The following is a 24,265-nucleotide window of genomic DNA, read 5'->3' as shown; positions in this document are numbered from 1 at the left end:
AGCTACAAGATTACATTGCTCTTATACAGAAGTTTAATTAAATATAATTTCAGTATGCCTATATATAAGGGGCATGGTGGCTCAGTGGCTAAGACACACTGAGCTTGTAGATCAGAAGGTCGGCAGTTCAGCAGTTCGAATCCCTAGCGCCACGTAACGGAATGAGCTCCCGTTACTTGTCCCAGCTTCTGCCAACCTAGCAGTTCAAAAGCACGTAAAAAAATGCAAGTAGAAAAATAGGGATCACTTTGGTGGGAAGGTAACAGAGCTCCGTGTGCCTTTGGTATTTAGTCATGCCGGCCACATGACCACAGAGACGTCATCGGACAGCGCTGGCTCTTTGGCTTTGAAATGGAGATGAGCACCGCCCCTAGCGCAGGAAACAACTAGCACGCATGAGCGGGGGAAACTTTACCTTTATGCCTATATATCAGTAGAAGATGATATGGGTATGCCAGGAAAAACATAAAAGAGGAATGGGGTATTTAAGTAGTGTGTGTGAGAGAAAACAAGAGCTGAGGTCAAGAATAACCAAGAATGATTGGGTGAATGTGGATTAATTCCCAAAGCAAATGACCAGTACAAAAGAAAATATTAAGGTGCGTTGGTGAAGATCTGAATCATAAAATAAAACATACGAAACAGGAGTGAATCAGCTGAGAAAGAGATCCTCAAGTGATAGCAGTATGAAATATAAAAAACAAGTAGTCGTATATAGATACCATTTTGTATTCATACCAAGGATTCGTAAAGTAGTATATATACTGAAAAAGACAATTGAATAGAATACAAGGAAAAGGAAGAATATTTTTAAAAGATTTCTTGCTTACTGAATTTGTTATAAATATTTGCAAAAATTTAAAATGTTCCAATATATTAATTATGGCATTGTTTCAGTCCATTCTCATTCTGAGAAATAACTGAAATTGAAATCCATTGAAAGCAATGGGATATATTTTGAGGCAATTTTAAGTCCAGGGTGGCATCCTGAAATGGTTTTACATTATCACTAAGGGAGACAGAATAGGCTTTGTACCCCAAGATGTGCCCCTTCTATTGCATGCATCTTTAGATACTGTACTACACCATGGCAAAAACAGTCTTTCAAAATGCCTTATCTTTTCTTTTATGTACACTGAGAGCATATGCACCAAGACACTTTCCTTGTGTGTCCAATCACACTTGGCCAATAAAATTCTATTCTATTCTATTCTATTCTATTCTATTCTATTCTATTCTATTCTATTCTATTCTATTCTATTCTATTCTATTCTTATGGCTATGCTGGATTGACAACGGTAAATTTCACGCAAGCACTTGCATCTTTCGTTGCTGCCAGAAGAGGGTGCTATCTAAACAAGGCTGCGTTGATTTGAGTCAGGGCGGAAGCTTTAAGAAAGCGCCGGGGAAACAGTTTCTTCGACTTCGGGCGGAAGTGAAGCCTAGAAAGGAGCCGGAGGTGTGGCAGCCGCTACCACAACAACCGAGTGTCCAAAAGGGGCTCCTGGGACAGTGGGAACCGGACGGCTCGCTGTCGCGGCAGGGAGCTTTGGCTGGAGGGAACCCCGAATCTTTCTCCCGAGAACTCGAGAGCAGTAGCTGTTTGTCGGTAGCCGGGGCACCGGCATGAAACCGAGCCTTGCAACGTATTGCAGCGGACCTTCCTTTAAAGCGGCTGGAAGTGCCACGGTCGGTGTCGCTCTTTGTTATGTATGGCGCGTTTTCTTTCTTCCCTTGCAGCCTTTTAAAACATCCTTCTTTGTCTTGGATGGTTTACAGCGGTGTTGATGCTGTAATCGTGGATTCCTGCACTCGGCGGGTGGTTAGATTGAGTGGCCTCTTAAAGTCCACGCCGAGCCCTTGATGCTCCGGAATGAAACGGTTCCGTAAGATCTGATGTGTCTGTAAAACACGGTGAAGGACTATCCGTTCGCCTGAGCCGTGTTTAAATCTCTCTTAAGTATCGGAAGGAGGCAATAGCCAGCCGCTTCCGGAAAACAAAATCTTGCCAAGTAAACTGCAGGGACTTGTGAAACTGGCAGCCTCTGAGAATCTGGCAAGATTGAATGGAAACCTCTAAAGAGGTAGGAGTGCTTATCCTAAAGTACTGAAAAAAAAACCTGCTAATGATCTGGCTGAACTTTTATGGAGTGTCTTTGAGAAATCCTGGAGAACAGAAGAAGTGTCAGGCAAATTGATGGGAGGCAGGGATTTTTTTGTATCTTTAGAAAGGGGAAAAAGAAGGATCTGGGGAACTACAGATCTGTCAGTATGATATCACTACTTGGGAAGATTATCCTATATATGTGTGTATGTGTATGTGTATGTATATACACATACAGCAATTGCTTCCTACAGCATCTGCGCAATCTATGTAGGAAGCTGCTATATATATAGCATATATATATATATATATATATATATATATATATATATATATATATATATATATATATATATATATCAGCTTCCTACATAGATTGTGCAGATGCTGTAGGCATATATTAATTTCATCAGAATATTTAACAAAGTATCTATGACCTATCTATGACTGATTTGTAAGCAGTTGAAATTGAGACCTGATGGTAGTAGGCAGTGGGTTTGCAATAGTGCTCAAAGAGTAGTCCTTAATGGTTCTTTATCAAAGTAGAATGAATTATGGAGTGCAAGCCTCTTTTTTGTTGAGTTTTGGCCATTGGAATCACTATTTTGTAGTGGTTCAATTCCTTTGGAATAAAACGTGGTTTTAACCAGCTGTGGATGGAAGGAGAGTTCATCCCAGTAGTGCTCTCTTGTATTGTGTCTCAGGGTTAGCTTCTCTTTCTCCTGGTTTTCAATTACATTGGTAAAGACCATCAATTCAGGGCGTAATATTAATACATCAATGATATCCAATGTTATAGTGCTACCTCAGACTATGCTGGAGATGCTGTTGATGTTGTGCTGGTATCCCTGGTGTCTGTTAAGATCTGTGTCAGTCCTTCAAGATAGGCCAGGTCAAGAAACGGACATCACAAGGATTTCAGGAAAGTGATCTTTTTTATATAGGATATAGTAATAGGGCCTTGAAAGCCTCTCTTTCTCCCACCAAACAAAATCAAGATGGGATTATTTTGAATTACTTTCTCTCACTAGCTTCACTGTAACTCTGTTTTCTTTAAATATTCCTTTTGTCTCCTCTAAATGACTTTCATATTTTTCCCAAAGCCATTTCTAAATTCCTTTAAAGACTGTTCTCTTCAAGAAACAGGTTGTGACTTACCGTAGTTCTCCTGGACCTTTGTTAATGGCCTGTTCTTTAAGTTGCTTTTGTTGTAGGCAGACTAGGTCCCTCTTTGATTTTACTATGGATGATGCTCAAAACAGTGTCCTTTTCTGTTGATTGGTTGATTGCTCAGATGCCATTTCGGTTTGAAGGCATCAGTGAATAAAGATTTTCTTATACTTTTTATCTTTATTTTTACTGTGAATGTTTTATTGTTATTTTGCTTATCATGGATATTTTATTGTTAATTGTTTTATATGCTACAACATTGCTAATTACTAAAAATCTTATAAGATTTGGCGATATAAAAGTTGAAAGAATGCATGAAGCACTCCACTTTTGCCCAGGTGCACTGGTATTTCATCTGAAACCACTGCTCTGGGTGTAGTGTCACAGCTGACTTCTGGATATTAGTGCACATCTGATTCATAATAATATGTATGGACTTTACAATTACTATTCTACAATTTGTATTTTGTAGAAGTGCTGACCCAGGGGTGGGTTCTACTTATCTTTATTACTAGTTTGCATCATGCCCACGCGCGCTCTTCTGCGCATCCGCAGATCACCTATGATGACATCCGGGTCAGTGGGCGGAGCCTCCCATCGGTTTTACTACCGGTTCTTGTGAACCAGTCCGAATCGGGGGCAACCCACCACTGTACTGACCTTTTCTCTTATCTTAATTAGAAGTGCCATAAATGATCAATTGTTTATATATTGTTAATTGCAGACTGTCAATTAAAAATTGTTGGGCAGAAATACTTTAAACTTTCTATCAACTGGCTGATTAATATTGCTGGAAATAGGAAAGATGGAAGAAGCTTTCAAAACTGGGACTCAAAGCCTTGATCCAGATCAAGGCTGTTTCTCTATGATGGATGAATCCAGTCAACAAGAAGCCCCTTCTCCCAAATTATCTATTACTGAATTGAGCAAAGAGTTAGAATCAAAGAGTGAGCTGGTAAGTTGTAGCTATCTATTAGTATTTGCACAACAGATCTTATCTGCAATTTTCACAGTTTTGGGGGGGACAAGGGGGTATCTGTTCTGTTGTCTGCTTTCAATATGTACAATATGTAATATGCTCATACTTAGTTCATAAGTGTTCATAATAATCAGAATATTTTTTATTTGTTTGAGTAGGCCCTTTCACATTTTTGTTATTAATTGCTTTTTAATGTTGCTGGTTCTTTAAGCATTTGGATGAAACCATAAATACACAAACATACAGAGAAACACAGGTACAGACATATGTACATACATATACACACACAGAATGCTATGCATGTAACTGAGCTTTCCTGCCATGGTTATTTGAAATGTGATATTGCATATATATATATATACTGCTCATATGTGTTCATATAACAGAGCATAAAGAAGCTATAAATAGCCATATATGTAAAGAGTAGTCTTGGTTCATAACCTGAGAATTTTTTGAAAAAATATTAGTCTGTGTTCATATGACATATTACACCATGGTTTGTTTAAGCATAGTTCGTTGGCTAAATTGTTATCCTTTCAGATATGATTTTCCTTTCTTTCCTTTTTTTTAAAACTTTTTTTGACTGTCTTCCACACTGTTGACTGCTGGCAATGGCCTGGACTCTTCCCTACTGTTTTCTGGAAGTGGTTTACCATTGCTTTGTTCCTAGGACTGAAAAAGAGTGACTGGCCCAAAGTCACCAAGCTAACTTCATGCCTAAGGCAGGAATAGAATTCATGGTCTCCCAATATCTAGCCTGGTAGCTTAACCACTGCATCAGATGGCTCTCTCAGAGAATATCTAGAATCATAATTCATTCACACAAGACATGTTCAAAGCAAGTAGCAAAATGACTTTGAATGACTATGAACCTACCTTTAGAAAGGTGAGCCAACAGCGCTTCAGAGTGCTGAATAAATAAAGCTAGTTGTCAATTTACAACCGTTCGTTTAGTGACTTACAAAGGCACTGAAAAAAGTGACTTATGACCGTTTTTCATATTTATAACTATTGCGGCATCCCTATGGTCACATGGTCAAAATTCAGATGCTTGGCAACTGACTCACATTTATGACAATCACAATGTCTAACCTTTTGTGACCTTCTGATAAACAAAGTCAATGGAAGCCAGATTCACTTAAAAACAGTGTTACTAACTTAACAGTTGTAGTGATTAACTTAACAATTGTGGCAAGAAATGGGCAAAACTCACTTAACAAATGTCTCACTTAGCAACAGAAATCCTGGGCTCAATTTTGGTCGTATGTCGTGGACTACCTATAAAATTCAGAAGTTGCCTATACCATTCCCTGGCTTAGATTTTTTTTATTCATATGTTTTTGAAAGCTTTCTTTAGAAAGTGTCAGTTTTAGAATGAGAACTGGTATTAGGAGTATGATGAATTGTGTTATGAAAAGCTGACAGCTTACATCCCGATAGTAAATTTTAAAGATATATTTTTTCATTTCTTCATCTAGATTGATGACAAAGAATTTGATATTCCTCAAGTTGATACTCCTCCAACATTAGAAAGTATTTTAAATGAAGTAAGTTGCCCAGTTGTTGTGTCCATTTCCCTTTCCCCTTTTTCTGCCACAAAAATAGAAAACAGATAGGCAAGCTTCTCAAACGTCTGCTTTTTTACTGCCTAGAATATAATGCTATGACCAAATAATTTTAGTAAATGAAAACAGGACCTTTAAAAGATGCACGCTAATTTAATAAGGATTGCATTTATTTATGTTTTTTGTCTGTTTTTTTTCCTCCCGAAATGTACTGTTTCATAAGCAAGTCCTGTATTTATGCCCTATCTTCAGCAAGGTGGTTTATGTGTGCCTGGGAAATACAAACATTCCCAAACCTGACAGAATCTATACTAGCTTAAATGACACTGTTACTATACTGGAGTATAGATAAAGATATATAGAAAATTATATATGATTTCTTTTAGACTGATGATGAAGAAGAGCCATTTGTTCTTGAGGATCCTTCTCTTCTGAACATTGATAACATTGATACTCATTCATATGATACTTCGTCAGTAGCAAGCTCTGATAGTGGAGATAAATCACACCTAAAAAGGTAACTGTTGGCAGATTAAGTCAGTTAGATGCTTTGAGAATCAGAATTGTGGAAATTATGAGTACTGACTTGGATTCTAGATTAGATTATGGGTAACTATTGCATCATAATTATTCTTTTAAGCACATATAGAAGTGCCTGAATATTTTCACCCTCATGTTTGTCACTGTGATTATGTAGGTGTAATTTCAGAGGTATTACAGAGATTCTGTTATTTCGGCATGATTTATTTAAAAAAAACCATATAAACTCTGTCAAACTGTTGTAGACTACTGTATTGGTTCATCTTGCAAATAAAATGAAATGCTATTCTGATTTTATTGTTTATATAGAAAGAAGAAACTCCGCGATTCTTTCTCCATCCATGGCTCAGTTATACGGCTGTCACTTTTGAAGGGTATTTCTACCCAAATAGTATCTGCAGCAGTAAGTTCCTTTTGTCTCTTTCTTTATGCTTGCTCTTTGTGGCAAATAAACACCAATAATACACTAACTTGGAGTAAAATAATTTCCTTTTTACTGCAAGCCTTGGGATTTTATAGCCTTACTGTTGTGGCAAAATTGAGCTACTATCAATGGAATGAACAACACTTTACAAAAATAAAAATAAAAGGCAGTTTCATTTACATCATTATTTTTTGTTTGAATGCTTTCCAAAACAGAAATTATTCCTACAGATTTTGGCAGAGATTCTTTACTGCTACACAACATTCTAGGAAATCTATGCTCAGATAAAGTTATTTCTTCTGCATACTCTATTGTCCTCCTGAAATTGATGGGACCAGAGAGGAGGATTAACTGAATAGCGTAGTTTAAAGAAGCAACATATTTTAATTGGGAGGACAGTAATTTACTTCTGTCTAGAATAGCTATGGTTAGATCATGATTCTTGGAAAAGAGGCTGATTAAGCATCTTCCACCTGCTAATTACATGACTAAAGCAATATTTTTGACATCTATATAACCTTCTATAACCATGGTTCATCCTGCAGGTTCAGCTCTAGAGAAAAAAAATTGAACAGTTATATGGTCAGAGAGGGTAGACTTGAAAAGGCAAATTGGTTAACCTCAGATAAATTACTTGATACGAAGGTATTTTATTTTCATGATAAACCTCATGATCCCCTAATCCATGAATAATCCAGAAAATTATTTGGGTGTGTTGATTAATATCTCAATAGTTAGTAATTTTTTAAATTTCTAATTAGACAACTGCACCTTGTCGTCATTTTATGTTTCTAAAATAAAGGTTGGTACCAGGAATGATTTTAATGTGAGAGACTTGTTCAGTTTTTTTCCTAGCCTCAGGATTCCTCAGGTATATATAATTTGTTCCGGATTGGTTGATAGATTTGGGGATTCAGATGAAAAATACAAAGTGGATCTTATAAGTCTGAAGTTATATCATTTTAGGTATTCTGTATTTTAAAAACAATTGCTAATTTTTTCACTCTCTGTTTTTTGTTATTGTTGTAGGCCAAAGTGGATGCAGGCTTACCCACTGCAATTGTAAGTTTGAAAAGAATTTTAGATTTCTTTATGCTTGATATTTATTTTCTTGTATTTGATATTTTACTTGATTTTTTTCTTTTAATTAATCATTTCTTGGAGGCTGCCTGGATCAGTTCCTGCAGTTTTCTTGGCAAGGTTTTTCAGAAGTGGTTTGCTATTGCCTCCTCTTCAGAACTGAGAGAAAGTGACTGGCTCAAGGTTACCAAACTGGCTTTGTGCATGAGACAGGACTGAAAATCAGTCTCTGTTGTGGCCCGTCAGCGGCCTGTGCAGTTAGTAGCTGATTCCGACAGTGAGGAGGCTGGTGTGGTGCTGTGCCAGCAGCCTGTGCAGTTGGCACTCAAGTCGGACAATGAGGAGGCTGGAGAAGATGTGGTGCCAGAGGTGGGGATTCAGCCAGGGCCTTCAGAACCTCCAGAAGCTCCCATAAGTGAAGAGGAAGGAGCCTCTTCTCAATGCACGAGCGCACAGAGCTGTGAAAAGGCAGGAGTGGCTCCTCAGGAGGAGGTCTCCTCGAGAGTAAGGCTTGGGGCTTATTGGCCACTCCCCTAGCCTATTTAAGGAACGACTGATGCAAATTGCAGGAAACAACTTGTTCACATTCCTTTGAGTCTTGATTACAGAAACCTTTGATTTTGGCTCTTATTTTTCTCTTATCAGTTTTCCTGCAAATTGCTTCTGGGCATTCTGCCAACCACAGTAAGATTATGGTTATCTGAAATACTGTGCCTCAGAACTGAGTTATTATTCTTTGAATTCTTGTTGGCTGTTAATGAAGTTAAATTAACAGCCTTTGTCAGAAAAGACTGATTTATTGTACTTGTGTTCGAAGAACTACAAAGAAAGCTCATTAGTAGTCTTTAATTAGTAAATTAAGGTTTGTACAGACTTTGTGTGTGCTGCGTTCTTTGGGGTCCGTACTGGGGCAGAATAGTCTCCCAGTTTCTAGCCTGATACCTTAACCACTACATCGAACTGGCTGTCATTTTGGAATGCCTAATATAAAGTATCTTTGATTGAGCTGATAGTAAATCTTTACCCTCCTCCCCTCCCCCCAGATTTGTTGCTTCTAGAATCAGTTCCTGCTTATAGTTTTTTTTAATATTCATGAATTGTTTGCACTACATCAAGTATATATTCCTTCTCAATCTAATTGTTTTTGCTTGGTTTAGGCAGCATCAAGTCTTATAGCAGTAGGAACATCCCACGGTCTAGCTTTGATATTTGGTAAGTAGGAGTGCCTGCTAATACTTGAAGCTTACTCTGGTTTTGTTTACACCCTGAAACACAAATAAAATCCTTGTTTTAGCCTTCAGTATGGTTTGCACTGCCTTTAAGGTTAATTTATTGAGTGTAGTCATGCAACTGCAGACATTTGAGATAAATGAGTGAAGTACGCTACAGTTAACTATGGGTAACCATGTTATGGGAACAAAACATATATATATGTATGTTTATATATATATATATAAACATATACTATATTTTATATATATAAAAATTAGTATCTGGATCTTGAGTTTAATAGAAAATACTACATGTAATTAATATCTTATTAAAAGATTTCTTTATAACCAGGATTAAAAATAAGCATATGTTCAAATAAGAAGTGGTTTTGAGCCATTGCTTCCATTAGTGACCCTGAAGATGTCTTGTTTGGGATGCATTATTTTTGTTATCTTACAAATACATTGAAGTTTCCATGCTTCAGAGAAACCAATTTCAACAGATCTGTTAGTGTCCAGAGCAGGGGTGAAATCCAGCAGGTTCTGACAGGTTCTGGAGAACCAGTAGCGGAAATTTTGAGCAGTTCGGAGAACCGGTAGCAGAAATTTTGAGTAGTTTGGAGAACTGGCAAATACCACCTCTGGCTGGCCCCAGAATGGGGTGGGAATGGAGATTTTGCAATATCCTTCCTCCAGGAGTGGGGAGAGAATGGGGATTTTGCAGTAACCTTCCCCTGGAGTGGGGTGGGAATGGAGATTTTGCAGTATCCTTCCCCTGCCACGCCCACCAAGCCATGCCCACCAAACCACGCCCACAGAACCGATAGTAAAAAAATTCGGATTTCACCACTGATCCAGAGATATTTTACTGGAAATAACAGGATATGGTTACTATCTATTTTTTCCCCATAATTTTTTTTGGCATTTCTCTTTCAACCATTTTCCTTATGGATTGAGAAGGCAAAGGTATAGTATGATGCATTTTGCATGTAATCTGCATGAGCGGCTACACTAGTTAAGCGGCAATACATTAGTACTCTGAAATTAAGATATTGTAACAGGCTATAAAGGGATGTTATAGATATATGTGTCCTTCTATTTTTTTTCTTCCAGCAGTTGGTATTTTAACCATTGTCTGAGTTCTGCATTTTTAAACAATTCAAATTCTTTTAGGAATACCTGGTTTAAAATATTCATTGGCAATAAGTTGATCTCAAATATTACATCCTCTAATAGCCCATGTACTTAAAAAAGGGATTTACTTAGAATTTTCCATCTGAGCCATCCCAGAGTGTAATTTTGTCATAAGAATAAGCAACAAATTATACTTTTCTCCCAGCATCTTTCAAATATGTTTTGCAGCCTTCAAATTTGAAATCATAATAGTTTTTAAACTGTATTTCTAAATTATTGTCTGGTTATCTGCTATCCAAAGTTTGTTGCATTTTTATAAAAGCAGATAGTATATAAAAGAATAAAAAAAATAGTACTATTTAAAGTTTGTGTCAAAGCCACTAGTAAATATTTAGCAACATATTTAAAAAAGATATCAAGCCATAGTATATAAAGCCTATAAATGGAAAAAAAACCTTTTAGTATTGTGTCTTCCACAACAAATATCCTGGAACCGGATATATTACAGAAACTCATAGTGGCCTATCACCCTCTCACATATATGAAAAGTATCCTCTTTAAGGAAAAAAAAAAGTCCCAGTCCAATCCACGTTTCTTCTGCCTCTGAATCAAAACTTTTCTTCACACCTGGAATCCAGGGACAAACTATTCAAAAAAGAAAATAAAAATTAATTGCAGTCAAATGAGCCCATTATTTATGCACACAGTACTCATTTCATCCTGAATATATTTCCTTTCAATATTATTTCAATACCCGCAGTGCGTTATTGATCAGAATCTGCAAATTGGATAATTGTTTTTTTCATAAGAATAGATGACTAAAGTCTAAGACATTTAACATTTTTTGATTCAGAGAATCAAATATTTTCTTCTTTCCTATCAAGTCTGTTTTACTTGATCTACTGCAGTCTTCATCTGTTGAGATTCAATTCTAAAAGGCAAAATCAGAAAAGCAAGATCTTTTAAAGTAAGAAGCAATTCTATAGATTTTTTTTTCTTTCCCAGTGGCTCTTTAATAGACCAGAAATGAATTTAGCTTTTTCTATAGCAGCTTCTGTGGCTTCAGGAACAGCTATTACCTCTTGGAAATGCCTTTGCCTGCCTTCTCAACTTTGCATCTGTAATTTATCACTACAGAACAATAATTTAAACCAAGAAAAATGAGATAAATTAAAATGAATCAAAAGTTGAGGAAATAACTTCTTGTAGGGAATCTAGAATTATAAACAAAAATAAATTTGTTCTTTGTAGCCTTTTTATTGTAATTTACCCACAGATCTTCCATGGTGTAGATGTCAATAATGGCATTTGTTCTGGAAACCCTAAAAAAAGTTCTGATATAGTTCTTATAACTTTATAAGATAAAGTTCTTATAAAGCAGATAGAGACTAAAATGTATGTCTTGTATGATGGTTGTGAGCATGTAAGTCTTGTGTGTTGTGTATTTAACTTCTGATGGTTGAAGTGTTTTCATCTTTTAAGAGGGTAAATTGCTCTCAATTCTTTTAATTACATTTTGGTGTTAGCAATTACAGCAAAATAAAACTTAGCTTTGGATTTGAGGTTCTGTATACTTGCAGAGGAGCTGACTGTAAGGTAACACCTGCAGTGCTCCTGTTCAATCAGCTTGTATTCTCCTTTGGATTTATTTTTGTCTGATGATGGTGTCATTTTAGATTTAAATATTAAGCCCTGTATATGCATGCCTGATCTTTATCAAGCCTCAAGTACATAGCATTGCACATAAATAATGCATTACTAAATCTTTTTATGATACTTCATCTTTCATGCAATTTCATTGATAAAGTTGGATACCTCTAATATGGTTTCTAGGTCAATGGCAAGTTTAGAAAGATACAGTAACTTTAAGATTGAAAGAGATTAGACATTATAACTATATATCTGATGGGCAATATAATTAATGGTTTTTTAAAAATATGCAGCAGATCCAGGAAAAACAAGTCACTCTCCACCTTCCTCCCCATCTGTCTCCCTACTGAGTGTGTCTCACCGGATGATTGGAATAGTTGTCATCCGAAATTATTCTTGAAGCTCAATTGAAATGTATTTTAAAACAATTTCATGCAAAACTGTATAGAGCTGATCATCTACTGTTGGCTCCTGACCTATAGCTGTTAATTAATCTCATATCAAAAGATGGATTTTTCAAAAGTGTTTGAATTTCTGCACTTATTAAAAGGCTAGAATTATTTTCTCTCTCACTGATTTATGTATTCTCGTTATAGCTGGATAGCTTTCATCTTTACAGTGTATAATGAGGGTGAAGGTTCGTTCTCTGAGCTTGTGGATTGGTTTCCTAATGTTTCATTACCAGGCTAGATAACATCTTCAGTGGAGTTTAGGGGATGTCAGTATCAGTGTTTTTATGTTTATCTAGCCTGGTAACAAAACATTCAGAAACCAACTCACAAGCTCAGAGAACGAACCTTCACCCTCATCCTACGCGCTGCAGATATTCGCCACTATTACAAAATATTTGCTCTCGCTTTTTACCTTCCGCAAATGCTTTTTTCACCTTAAAGTTTATGCGCAGTTTAGACATCTCTAGAAACTGTGATTATGCAAGCCAGAAAAGTAAAGAGAAATTGTGAAAGCTTATAGCGTATTGTCAAAATGTTGAAGATTGTTTCATCCGTTTGCTTAGAGAGCAAAGGGTGAAAGACAGATTGAAGGAAGGTCTTCAACAGGCCCTATGCCTGTTTCTAACCTGGCCTATTGTTAGTGAAATTAGCTTCTGTTTTCATGAGGCAGACTCTCTTGGTTCCCTTTCTTCAAGATGCAGTTTAGAGCAGGGGTCTCCAGCCTTGGCAACTTTAAGACTTGTGGACTTCAACTCCCATAATTCTGGGAGTTAAAGTCCACAAGTCTTAAAGTTGCCAAGGTTGGAGACCCCTGGTTTAGACAGAAGCAGAACCCTTCTACTCTCTACCAATCAAGACATTTATGTTATAAGCATTTTTTAATATAGTTGCCTTGGATGGAGAATCTGAGCTTAGCCCTGTTATCAGTGGGACTCTGCTACTTAGTTTCTCAGTATTCTTCCAGCACCCTGCTTATGTTTAACAGCACATCCTGTTATTCCTGGTGAATTCAAATTAGCAACAACAACCGTGATTTGAGTAACTGAGCATGTTTTTAAACTGAGCCAATTAAATTTGTGTAGATTTACTCTTTTCTAAGTTTGAAATGTTAATTGATTACATAGTTTGTGATTCTTTCCCTCTTGTTAAATACATTTATATTCTGTTTAGATCCTAACCAGGCTCTTCGGCTTTGCTTGGGCAATACTGCTGTTGGTGCACAGTATGGGGCTATATCTGCTCTTAGCATCAACAGTGACTGTTCGAGACTTCTGTGTGGCTTTGCAAAAGGACAGGTAATAATTTATATGCAATACACTTAAACAGATATACATAGTCCCAGATAAACGTGCAAAAGATTACAGAGTCAATTTGATTGTAGAGAAGGATGATTTCCAATACATAGTTTGTCATTCATCAACCTTTGAAAAATGCTTCCCACTGTTCTTCCTATTGTATCTATCATATGCTTTATTATAGAATTCTCTGAAAAGAAATAAAAGGGATGATTTCATTCAGTAATCTTTAGTTTCCTAACTTTCATCCATAGATGGCTTGGAAGACGTCTTATAGTTTTCATTTTTTAATAATAATTAGTTGTATTACAGAAAGTTAATAATATATTGCTTACAGATTACAATGTGGGATCTAGCCAGTGGAAAACTGTTACGATCAATAATAGATGCACATCCTCCAGGAACTGCAATTTTGCACATTAAGGTAATTGTTCTGTCTTGTAAACTATATATGTAGCATTAAAAAGGTTATGGAGATTAGACTTTTTTGACTAAAATAAGTTGTGTTCAGTTACAAGAGCTGATATAGTTCTAATTTTAGATTGAATTCTATTGTAGCTGGCATCACAGGTACATGCTTAGTATAAGGGAAAAGTCACATTGGGAGAAATGGAAAGAAAATAAGTAGGTTTTATAAAGAATTGAGGAAAATAATATTTTCTTTAGTTTACAGATGATCCAACTCTCGCAATCTGCAATGACAGTGGTGGTTCAGTATTTGAATTGTCATTCAAGTAAGAATATCTGATTTTATTATAACATTAGTTAGTTATTTGATCATTAGATTTAGCCATCTAACTCAACAGTGACTATCGGCAGTGTACACAACCATGGTAATTGAAAGTGAAACAAAAATGGAAATGATCAGAACAGAAGAGAACAAATATATTCCATAGCAAACTGATGTAATACAATCTCGGTGGACATACCGCGACCTATTTCAGACATTGAGGAAGAAGCTAGATTCTAGTGAACTAGTGACCCTAGTGACTAGAAGAAGTTCACTTAAGGGTCAAGACAATTCAAATCTCTTTGGAGATGGTTGTTCCAGTGGTGCTGTTAGAGAGAAGGCGTGCATCCTGGGTCCCATCAGATGACATTCTCTTTGTGCCCCTGAGACTGATGTACAGGGAAAGGCTACACAGGGGCAATCTGATCCAAGGCACTTGCAAAAGCCCTTTCTTGGCAGAAATGAAAAGTCTCACTCAGACTGCCTGTCAAGCCTTCAGGAAAATTCCAAAGCATCCTCTTAAACCTTCAGATCTTGGGATGGATTGATCTCTGGAGGGGAACGGTAGCTTTGTATGAAAAGCAGTCTGAAAAGCAAGCAGAGAATAACCATGACCAAAGACTGATGACCTTCACCTTCAAATAGTGTCACAATTGCCCCGAGACCAACCCCCCCTCCAAAAAACTCAGATCTAATCTGTGCTTGTTTCTGTGAGTCAGGCCCTTGACGACTTGGCTCAGATCCATGGTTGCTATGGTAGCCATGGACTCCTGAGCCACTCCAGCTTGTATGTCACATGAGGGCAAGTTAAAATCTTCAGAACTATTAGACTCCATTGCCAACCCTTGCAACTCAGGGTGCAAAAGGAAGGCTGGTACAACAGCAACAAAACCAGCTGCTTACTAGAGCCCAACTTTAGCCATTGGGTCTCACATCTGGCTGTTCCAGCTGCCTTTTGAAAAAGCACCTTTGGGACAACCATGACCTGGATGACTGAGAATCTTCACAGACATTTAAATTTTGATTGCAGTTTGTATATTATTTGACAAAATAATATTTCCTTTACTACTTTTATTTTTCTCAATCATTATCCACTGTGTCATTGTTCATAGGATCATATGTAGTACTATCATAACCATATAAAAAGTAACTGCAGAAGGAAAAGTTATCATATTAATTGCAGGACTCGGACACAATTTTCCTATTGCTCCTGGGATCATATCTACCCTATTTAAATTGTATGGCTTATACTTTTTTTAAAAAGTGCTACATTTAAATAGGTTGCTGTATGACATGTACCTAAATCTGTTCCATTTTCTGTGATTCAGGAGAGTCATGGGTGTGAGAACATGTGAATCTCGCTGTTTGTTCAGTGGTTCGAAGGGAGAGGTTTGCTGCATTGAGCCTTTACATGCAAAGGCTGAGCTGAGAGACCATCCTATCACCCAATATTCTCTGCTAGCTATGGCTTCCTTAACAAAGGTAACCTACCTTCCATAAATACCCCGTTTTAAAACTAATATATGAAAAAGATGGTAAAATGCAGATGTTAAGGATGATTTTTATATTATTATTATTAACTTCAGATTCTTGTGATTGGATTGAAGCCATCTTTGAAAGTGTGGATGACATTCCCATATGGTCGTGTGAGTAATTCTGTTAATTTTTTGCTTACTTTTAAATATTTATAATCCTCCTATTCTCCCAAGAATTATAAATATTTAGTTACAAATACTGATAGTTCTCGACTTGCAACAGTTTATTTAGTAACTGTTCAAAATTACAACACCACTGGAAAGAATGACTTATGACCGTTTTACACACAATCATTGCAGCTTCCCTGTGGTCATGTGATCAAAATTCAGACACTTGACAACTGATTCATATTTCTGACAGTTGTAGTGTCTCAGGATCATGTGATCACCTTTTGTGACCTTCTGATAAGCAAAGTCAATGGGGAAACCAGATTCACTTAACAACAGTGTTACTAATTTAACAACTGCAGTGATTCACTTAACAACCGTGGTAGGAAAAGTTGTAAAATGGGGCAAATTCACTTAACAACTGTCTCACTTAGCAACAGAAATTTTGGGTTGTAAATCAAGGGCTACCTGTAAACATTTAAACAGTGAAAGCTTCCATTAATATGAAGCATAAAATTCAGCAACCGTGAAATATGCAGCAATAAAAATGATTTTAAAATAGCAATTAATTGGAAGATCAGATAAGATCTTTACCATCTTTTTAAAAAATACTGAAAGTGAATTGGGCCTCTGAAAAGGGAATTTCAGCACTTAAGTGAAGTCATTATTATTTCAGGAAAAAATAGCTTGGAAATCTAGCTGCTTTCTGAAGGTTTAATAGAATAATATTATAGAACTGGCATATATAAAGAACAGAACTTGCAGGCTTGGGAAATGAATGGAACATAAAGTTTCTAAACATTCAAAAAAGCCAGTCTATATTAAATTGTACTGATCCTTCCACTACAAAATTCATTTTCTAGTGTGTGTTTGATTTATATTGTACTCTAAGATGATCTTCATTATTTGATTTATATGAACATCATTTATTTGTCTGTTCTGTCCTGAGACTCCTGTAGATTTCTTGATCATGTGCTAGATCCAATCTGAGTCAGTCACTGGAGCCAATTTAGATTGGATCCTGCAACATTATCTTAGAACATGTATATTTGCCTTCATTCGTGATCATATGTTGCTAAGCACATGATTAAAATTGGTGGGATTAGGACATCTTCTGATGTGTTTGTGCTAATAATGTTTTAAATAGCTAACTAAGCATATCTCTATAAAAGTTAAAATCTAAGATATTATGTACTTTACTCTTACATTTTACTCTCAAGAAGATCTTAAATTTTACCCATGTGGCATTTTTTATTTCTTCTGTGGTGGTAACAATCAAATCTCTCCTCTTCCTGCCTTTTTTTTTAAAGATGGAACCATCTAGTGTTCCACTGCTTGCCTGGTATTTTGTTGCTGCCCAAACATCTGTGAATCCAGTGCTTGCTTTCTGTCGAGGAGATGTGGTCCATTTCCTTCTGGTAAGGCTCAGGCTATCCCTAAAGTTTGAAATTTGCTTTTGTAAATGTCTTCTCTTAAAGTGAATGGAAAATAATTTTTGCGCTTGGCTCCTGAGTTGGAAATGGCTGTATTTTTAAATGAGTGTTTGTATGTGCTAGTTTCGTTGCAAATTCGAATAATCGTATTATTAACAAAAGTTATTGCAAACCATAAGATTGGACTGTTGTGCTATTCATGCCAAAAATGCCTAGAACAATTGCTTTCTAGATGATTTAGAGTTTGCACTACAATTTATATTTTGCATTTGTCTTTTTATTCCGTTATGTAAATATACTAAGTACAGTATAAATATCTTCAAAAATATTATAACATCTAAGTATTGCTTGCAAAGGTTAGTAAGTTACAAAATTAATACCAAAGAATCTTTATTTGCAAGGGAGATGTCAAAGAATAATGGGATAAACTTCTTCATTAGGTAAAAAGAGATGACTCTGGAGCAATACATGTTACAAAGCAGAAGCAGCTACACTTGCATTATGATTTAATCAATTTTACAGTAAGTATTCAAATTTTATACTTAAGTAGGAAATACTAGTATTTTCTAGATTGAAAGAAGATCTGTACAGTATATCTCAAATTAAAGTGACTTGAGATGTCTGTAAAAAAAATCAGACTGATGACTTTTATTTGTTTCCTGGATAATTATTTAATAATAAATGCAATTTTTGGATACATTTTTGTCACGTACACCATTTTTCATGTGTTTCCAAACTGTACTTGGCAGCAATAGAACAATTTCTTATATTCTTTATAGTAATAGAAAAGAAAAAAATATTTGTACAAAGTCTAGAAAGAAATTATATGAATATGTAAAAATACACATAATAAGCAAAATTGCTATGTCAACTGTTAAGAATGTTCGGAACCCATATTAGTGCAATACCCTTAGTAGGACACCTCAAGTCACAAAACTGAGTGTAAACTTTTAAGTTTTCAAGTATTAAATGCTGTATAAGTTGATGTTAACTTGAGGTGGCTGATAAGTCATACATTTATGTTTAGTTATATTTTTGTTGGAGCCTGAGTGTAGCTTCCTCAGTTTCTCTCATAGGAATTAACTTCCAGTTCCCTGATCATTTTCATTCTCACTCTTTACACCCCTTCCAGTTTGTCTGAACACCACCATCCCTCCATTTAAAATGTAGTGTCTAGAATTCTACACACAGTGTTGGAGACGAAGTCTTACTTATGTAATTCTCTTGATGCAGCTTTTCTGAATCGTTTGTTGTGACATTACTGTGCAACTTTTGGATCTAACTGTACAGTGCTGCTAACTTCAATACTTGAATAAACACTATCACTGTTTTAATATCAATTTCTTGTTTTTGCTTTCTTCTAGTGGATAAACTCCCATACAATTGTGCTTCTAGATAGTGTGGAAAAATTACATGTGATAGACCGTCATACACAGGAGGAACTTGAGACTGTAGAGATATCAGAAGTTCAGCTAGTATATAATAGCAGCCACTTCAAATCGTTGGCAACAGGAGGCAATGTTAGCCAAGCACTGGTATGGCTCTGTTTTGTTTCCGTAGTATTCTATTCTGTTTTGCTTTTGTAGTATTCTTTTCTGAAATTTGAGGTGTCTTGAAATGTTACAGATATAAATTTCTTTCTTTTTACTCTCTCTATATCATGGCTGCTGTATCTGCTTTGTAGTACACTCTTATTACTGGTTGTAATAACAAAGGCATTACTTTTTCAAAGCATTTTATAGGAAATAGTTTTAATACAATTTTACATGGTAGCTGCATTTATATATTTTATAATATATTGCTGATGTATAGCCATTGTACCCATTATGACAAATATAATTTTTGAAAGCCCATCACCATAAAGATTAACCCAGTTTTATTGAGCCTTGTTGCTTGCACTGTCATAAAATTCTCTGTGCTACTGGGTACATCCAGTCTGTAAGTGACTTTCAGATGTTAACGTAGCTGTAATATTTATTGGAATTAAAAGTTTACAGGAATATGACATGTACAGCCTGACCAAAGAAATCATACTCCATTTTATATTTCTAAAATATAGCTTTGCTTTTCAGTGGATCAAGATATAGACAGTTTATAGCTGCTACATGTTACAAAGAGGATAACAAGGTTTTTTTCCCCTTTGCTGTTCAAGTCTAGACTTTGAAAATGGTATTTAAAGGGCCTTCAAAGTCAGAGCAAATCTAATGTCTGGGGAATGGTGTTCCAAAGGATAGATGTCACAACAGAAAAAGATCTCTTCTTGGGCCCCGCCAGTTGTTGCTCTACAATAGTTAGGATCCAGAGCGCACATCTCCTGCCAGAAATGATGAGTAGATATGATTGGGGAGAGGCAGGCCCTCAAATAACTTAGATCCTTGTCATGTTTATGGCATAATTCAGTACAGAATAGTAGCAATTTTTTAGTGTAGGGTGTAAATTAATGTTAAACAGTTAAAGTTCTTTTTTGTTTTATGTACTATATATCGGTATATACTATATGGTATGTACTATATACCGCAAATTCAAAGACACTAAGGATAAACCGCTAAAATATTTTGCTTGTCTTGCTTCATTTATATTTTAAACAATTGATTATTTATTATACCTGGCTTTTATCCAATAACAACGTAAATTATGTACTCCTGCAGAAATAAAAATATTCTGTGTTTTTTAGGCACTGGTGGGTGAGAAGGCTTGCTACCAGTCAATCAGCAACTGTGGTGGTCAGATTTTTTATTTGGGTACAAAGGTAAGTTTGTCCAGGTTAATAGCAATAGCACTTAGACTTATATACCACTTCACAGTGCTTTTACAGCCCTCTCTAAGTGGTTTACAGAGTCAGCCTATTGTCTCCAACAATCTGGGTCCTCATTTTACTGACCTTGGAAGGGTGGAAGGCTGAATCAACCTTATTCTTCTTTATCATTTCCCTTATTACTTATCAGACCTGTTAGCTGAGTAAATCACCTGTCCTTTAATCAAGTGATTTAATTCAAATACATTTTCATAACATGATGTGAACATTTCTACATAGATTTGTTCAGTTCAGGTAACACAGCAAGCTTGAATTAAGCAAAATTAATAATGACGGCGTTTGACCTTTTTATTGCAGCTGCTCTAGAGAAGGAAAGAGAAAGAAAAATATATGATTATGAGACTTTGGGGGATTGTTATTGTCAGCAAAATTGTTTTTGTCAACAACTCTAAAATAGTTCAGCATAGTCTTCTTTGACATGGACACCTCTGAGATACATTGATTTCAACTTCAGTAATTCCCCTGCCAAAATCAAAGAAAGCTATTTAGCATATGTGTGAAAAGTTGATTCATCATCCTTCTATTACTTAAGATACCATAATTATTGCTAATATACTCTTAAATAAATATCTGTTACTCACCTGTTTTCCCCTCATCTGCTTTCAGTCTGTTCATGTTTTAACACTGAGGACCTGGAGGGAGGTAAGTGATGAGAGAAGGAACAAGTTACTTTTTTTCATGGCTTGATAAATAGAGCTGTCAGTGAGAAACATTTTCAGATAAAATGTACAGATTGTTGAAAAAAAATCAGTATCCCGACTTCTGTATATTGTTTTTATTAATATAACATTTTAAACTAATATTTCTCAAAATTGGCAATTTTAAGAGGTAAACTTCAACTTCCAGCATTCCTCAGCCAGCCATTATCTGCCACTGATAACCTGTCAATTTAATTCCACTTGGAATTTGTCTTGTAAATTTTATTTCAGATTGAAAAATAATACAAATATAATTATTTTAGTGGGTGTGTGGAAGATCTTGATTTTAGGTTATAAGTATTACTTTTAGCTTAAAATGGTTCCTAAACATTGTTTAAATTTCTGACTGAGAAAAGAGGAATTAGTAATTGTTTTTAAAACAGAATTAGCTAGATGGTGTTCATTTGAATTTTAAAGAAAATGCTACTTTCTTCAGAACAAGCCTTTAGAATGCTGAAGACAAAAACAGGATCACTGCAAGTTTCTGTTAAATTTATAGTATCCATGTTTCACTGAATATTATTTATCTATATTTTTGTATGTAATTTTTGTGCTTTTTATCTTAGAGGATCGATCACCTTCTGAAACAAGAATGTCTTAATGAAGCATTGGCTTTGTCATGGTCCTTTCATGAAGGAAAAGCCAAAGCTGTTGTGGGTAAGTGTATTTACCTTAAGTAACAGCGATTTTTTTCTGTTCTTGGTTGCCATCATTTCTTCCTGTCATTTGTTACTTCGTGTACTGTACCATTTACTCATCTTGCATATGAAATCACAATCCTCCCAATGCTATGGGTGTCATTATAAGGCTTTGGACAATCAAGGCTTTTGCATATCATTTTTGAAAGGACATACAGTAAGTTACAGTATGTGAATAGCTAGCGGTGATCGAAATGGTTGATACCTTATATGAAACTTGTAAAAACTGGGAAGTTCAAGTTGTATGCCACTGCTGCTGAATTTAGCATGCATTATGTAAATAGACATTAAACTGTTTTTGATCATTTATCATAATATTAAAAATTCCACCTTCTGAGTTCAATATGGTTATAAAACTGGAAACATTAAACATTAGAAATAACATATAAATTCACTACCATAGTAATTCAATTATACCTGGATAGTTTGTATAAATTATAAAACATTAAGCACTTGTTATTATACTTAAAACTTTATAGGAGATAAAAAGAAATTGCTTCTGTTTGTGCCCTGAGTTTAAAAATTAAAAGACTTTTGTTTTTGAAACAGGCTTATCTGGGGATGAACAAAAACGGAAGGCTGTTGTTGCAGACAGAGTGAGTTTTTCTTTTGTTTAATCTAAATTTGTGTTCAGCTTTAGAATGAAATTCCTTTTGTATATTTTATTTTCCTCTATGAAATACGTATGTGTGGGTTTCATTGCGAAAAGGTTGATTTTTAGCCATGCAGTTTCCAATAACTAATCCTTGTTTGTATACCTACATCATTATACATGATATTTAAGGTATATTTTAATAGAATTTTAGGTTCAACTGCTCACGTTATAGATGGTTATTAATTTTCTACATTTTAAACAGCAAAAAAGAGGATAAAACCGAGGCAATAGAGCTCCAAGAATGTTTAATCCTGTTTTTCTCCTTTCTGAACTTGGTGTCTAGTTCCCTGAACTAGAAAGGAAGACTCTATGTCCAAATAATTTACTTTTCAAATGAGAGGATTGTTTTACTCTAATAGTATTATAAAGGAGAAATGTGAGGAGTGCGGTTTTTTTTTTTACTGCTTTTGATCTAATCTTGCTTTTATAAGTGGAAAAATTATCTTAAATTCAGGATTGTCTTACTTTGAGGTAATTTTAGTGTACATTTGTTACAGGAATCCTGTATGCAGTCACTTAGAAGTTTAATATTGGATTAAGTGTTAAAGCTTTACCACTTCAGTATTACTGCAGAATTAAAAACTGAAATAAAGATGTTTTCCTGTAGAAGCATCTGAATACAGTACCATAATATAGTTTCCTTTATTTATGATTTTATGATTGAATATGCTCGCATTCTGCTCAAATTTCTATTACTGGAAAGTAGATTGGGACAATTTGTCTCAAACTCCATAGAAATTATGAAATGATTTCAAAATTTTTTCTAAAAGCAGGAAGAAAAATTTTAAGTCAATATTAAATCTGCTTTTGGCCGATGAATTTTGCTTTTTGTTTTTGCTCTGTATGAACTACATGCAATTGTCTTATGCCTTAAAAAATAGGACAAACTGTAGGGAATCCATCCTTCATGCAAGCACAGGACTGGGTTTCTTAGTACTCATGTTTCCTGCTATATTCCCAGTAGAACAGATGAAGCTGCTTTGCTCCTTGGACACTCTATGAAAATTTTCTGGGGAAGGAAATAATCTTTACTATTAAGCTGATTTTGGGCCCTGTCCTTTAGGATCTGCAAGAACAAAATTTATTAATTAAGTCCTCTGGGGTAGAAAGAGAGATTCCAGGTTGCAGTAGCAAACCTGGAATGTAGGAATGGAATCCCAGCCAGACTTCCTTCTGCACTCAGAAAATTGGTTCCACAGCCCTTTTGTCACTTTATCAGAAACGAAGGGGAGGGGAGCATTCTACTTCTCTTGAGAATCAATATCTAAGCCCGAAGAAGGTCTGGGAAATTGGTGAACCTTGCTTTTCCTTGCTTTGCCTTCAAGTCCACTTTAATGAGCCCTTGGGAAATAATTTCAAAATATGCCTGAAGCAAACTTCCTCATAAAATATACAGGTGCTTATTGGGCAAAAAGGTATTGAACCAATGTTTTTGTAGTACTTTTTTTAATCAGACATGTCTAATTATATTAGGACTATAGACATACTGTAATCTTTTGGTGTTTATAGATGGTTGAAATACTTATTCATTGTGCTGATCGAACCATGAAGAAATGTCCCGAGCAGGGTAAAATCCAAGTTATGGAGCAACATTTTCAGGTATGCTACTTTAGACTTACTCCCAAAGGGCGTATTAAAAAGAAAAAGCAGGAGCAATAACTTTTCCTCTTGAATTATCTTCAAGAGGAAAAAGAAATTGTGGTCTTAGGCACTAACATTATCACATATTTTGGTTCATTTCCAATTTATCATATAAATGGAAAATTCATATTGAAGAGACTTCACAAGTATATATAGTTGTAGGAAGATATAAAATAAACAGAAAAGAATAAAGGGATGGTAAGAACAGATGCAATTGCTTAAGAAACTAGAAGGAAAATACATTGTTTAGATAATGGACAAGAATAAAGTTACCATGATATGTGTCTTCTTAGTCTAAGGCAGCAAAATGAGCAAAAAATCCTGCAGTCTTTCAAAGACCAAGAGTTT

At 35.5% G+C, this 24,265-nt stretch overlaps 1 protein-coding gene across 2 annotated transcripts in view; it reads left to right on the top strand.

Moving 5' to 3' along the window:
* Window positions 1–1,337: 1,337 nt before the first annotated feature.
* Window positions 1,338–24,265, top strand: part of VPS8 (VPS8 subunit of CORVET complex) — an 88,960-nt gene continuing 66,032 nt past the window's right edge. Inside the window, exons 1-20 of one of the 2 annotated variants that reach the window (XM_034439652.3) lie at window positions 1,338–1,689; window positions 3,999–4,229; window positions 5,732–5,800; window positions 6,205–6,335; window positions 6,668–6,761; window positions 7,812–7,844; window positions 9,020–9,074; window positions 13,480–13,604; window positions 13,942–14,028; window positions 14,271–14,338; window positions 15,663–15,816; window positions 15,921–15,980; window positions 17,288–17,395; window positions 17,851–17,931; window positions 18,775–18,945; window positions 20,085–20,159; window positions 20,832–20,867; window positions 21,490–21,580; window positions 22,171–22,217; window positions 23,786–23,875. In XM_034439652.3, the coding sequence (XP_034295543.1) occupies window positions 4,080–4,229; window positions 5,732–5,800; window positions 6,205–6,335; window positions 6,668–6,761; window positions 7,812–7,844; window positions 9,020–9,074; window positions 13,480–13,604; window positions 13,942–14,028; window positions 14,271–14,338; window positions 15,663–15,816; window positions 15,921–15,980; window positions 17,288–17,395; window positions 17,851–17,931; window positions 18,775–18,945; window positions 20,085–20,159; window positions 20,832–20,867; window positions 21,490–21,580; window positions 22,171–22,217; window positions 23,786–23,875 (1,725 nt within the window). In that variant the 5' untranslated portion in view covers window positions 1,338–1,689; window positions 3,999–4,079. The remainder of the gene's footprint in view (window positions 1,690–3,998; window positions 4,230–5,731; window positions 5,801–6,204; window positions 6,336–6,667; window positions 6,762–7,811; window positions 7,845–9,019; window positions 9,075–13,479; window positions 13,605–13,941; window positions 14,029–14,270; window positions 14,339–15,662; window positions 15,817–15,920; window positions 15,981–17,287; window positions 17,396–17,850; window positions 17,932–18,774; window positions 18,946–20,084; window positions 20,160–20,831; window positions 20,868–21,489; window positions 21,581–22,170; window positions 22,218–23,785; window positions 23,876–24,265) is intronic. The other variant, XM_060682853.2, reaches the window with a different exon arrangement.

This window comes from Pantherophis guttatus, chromosome 6 (assembly GCF_059756535.1).
Source record: "Pantherophis guttatus breed Tessera chromosome 6, ASM5975653v1, whole genome shotgun sequence".
Lineage (NCBI taxonomy): Eukaryota > Metazoa > Chordata > Lepidosauria > Squamata > Colubridae > Pantherophis > Pantherophis guttatus.
This window is presented reverse-complemented; position numbering and strand designations above follow the sequence as displayed.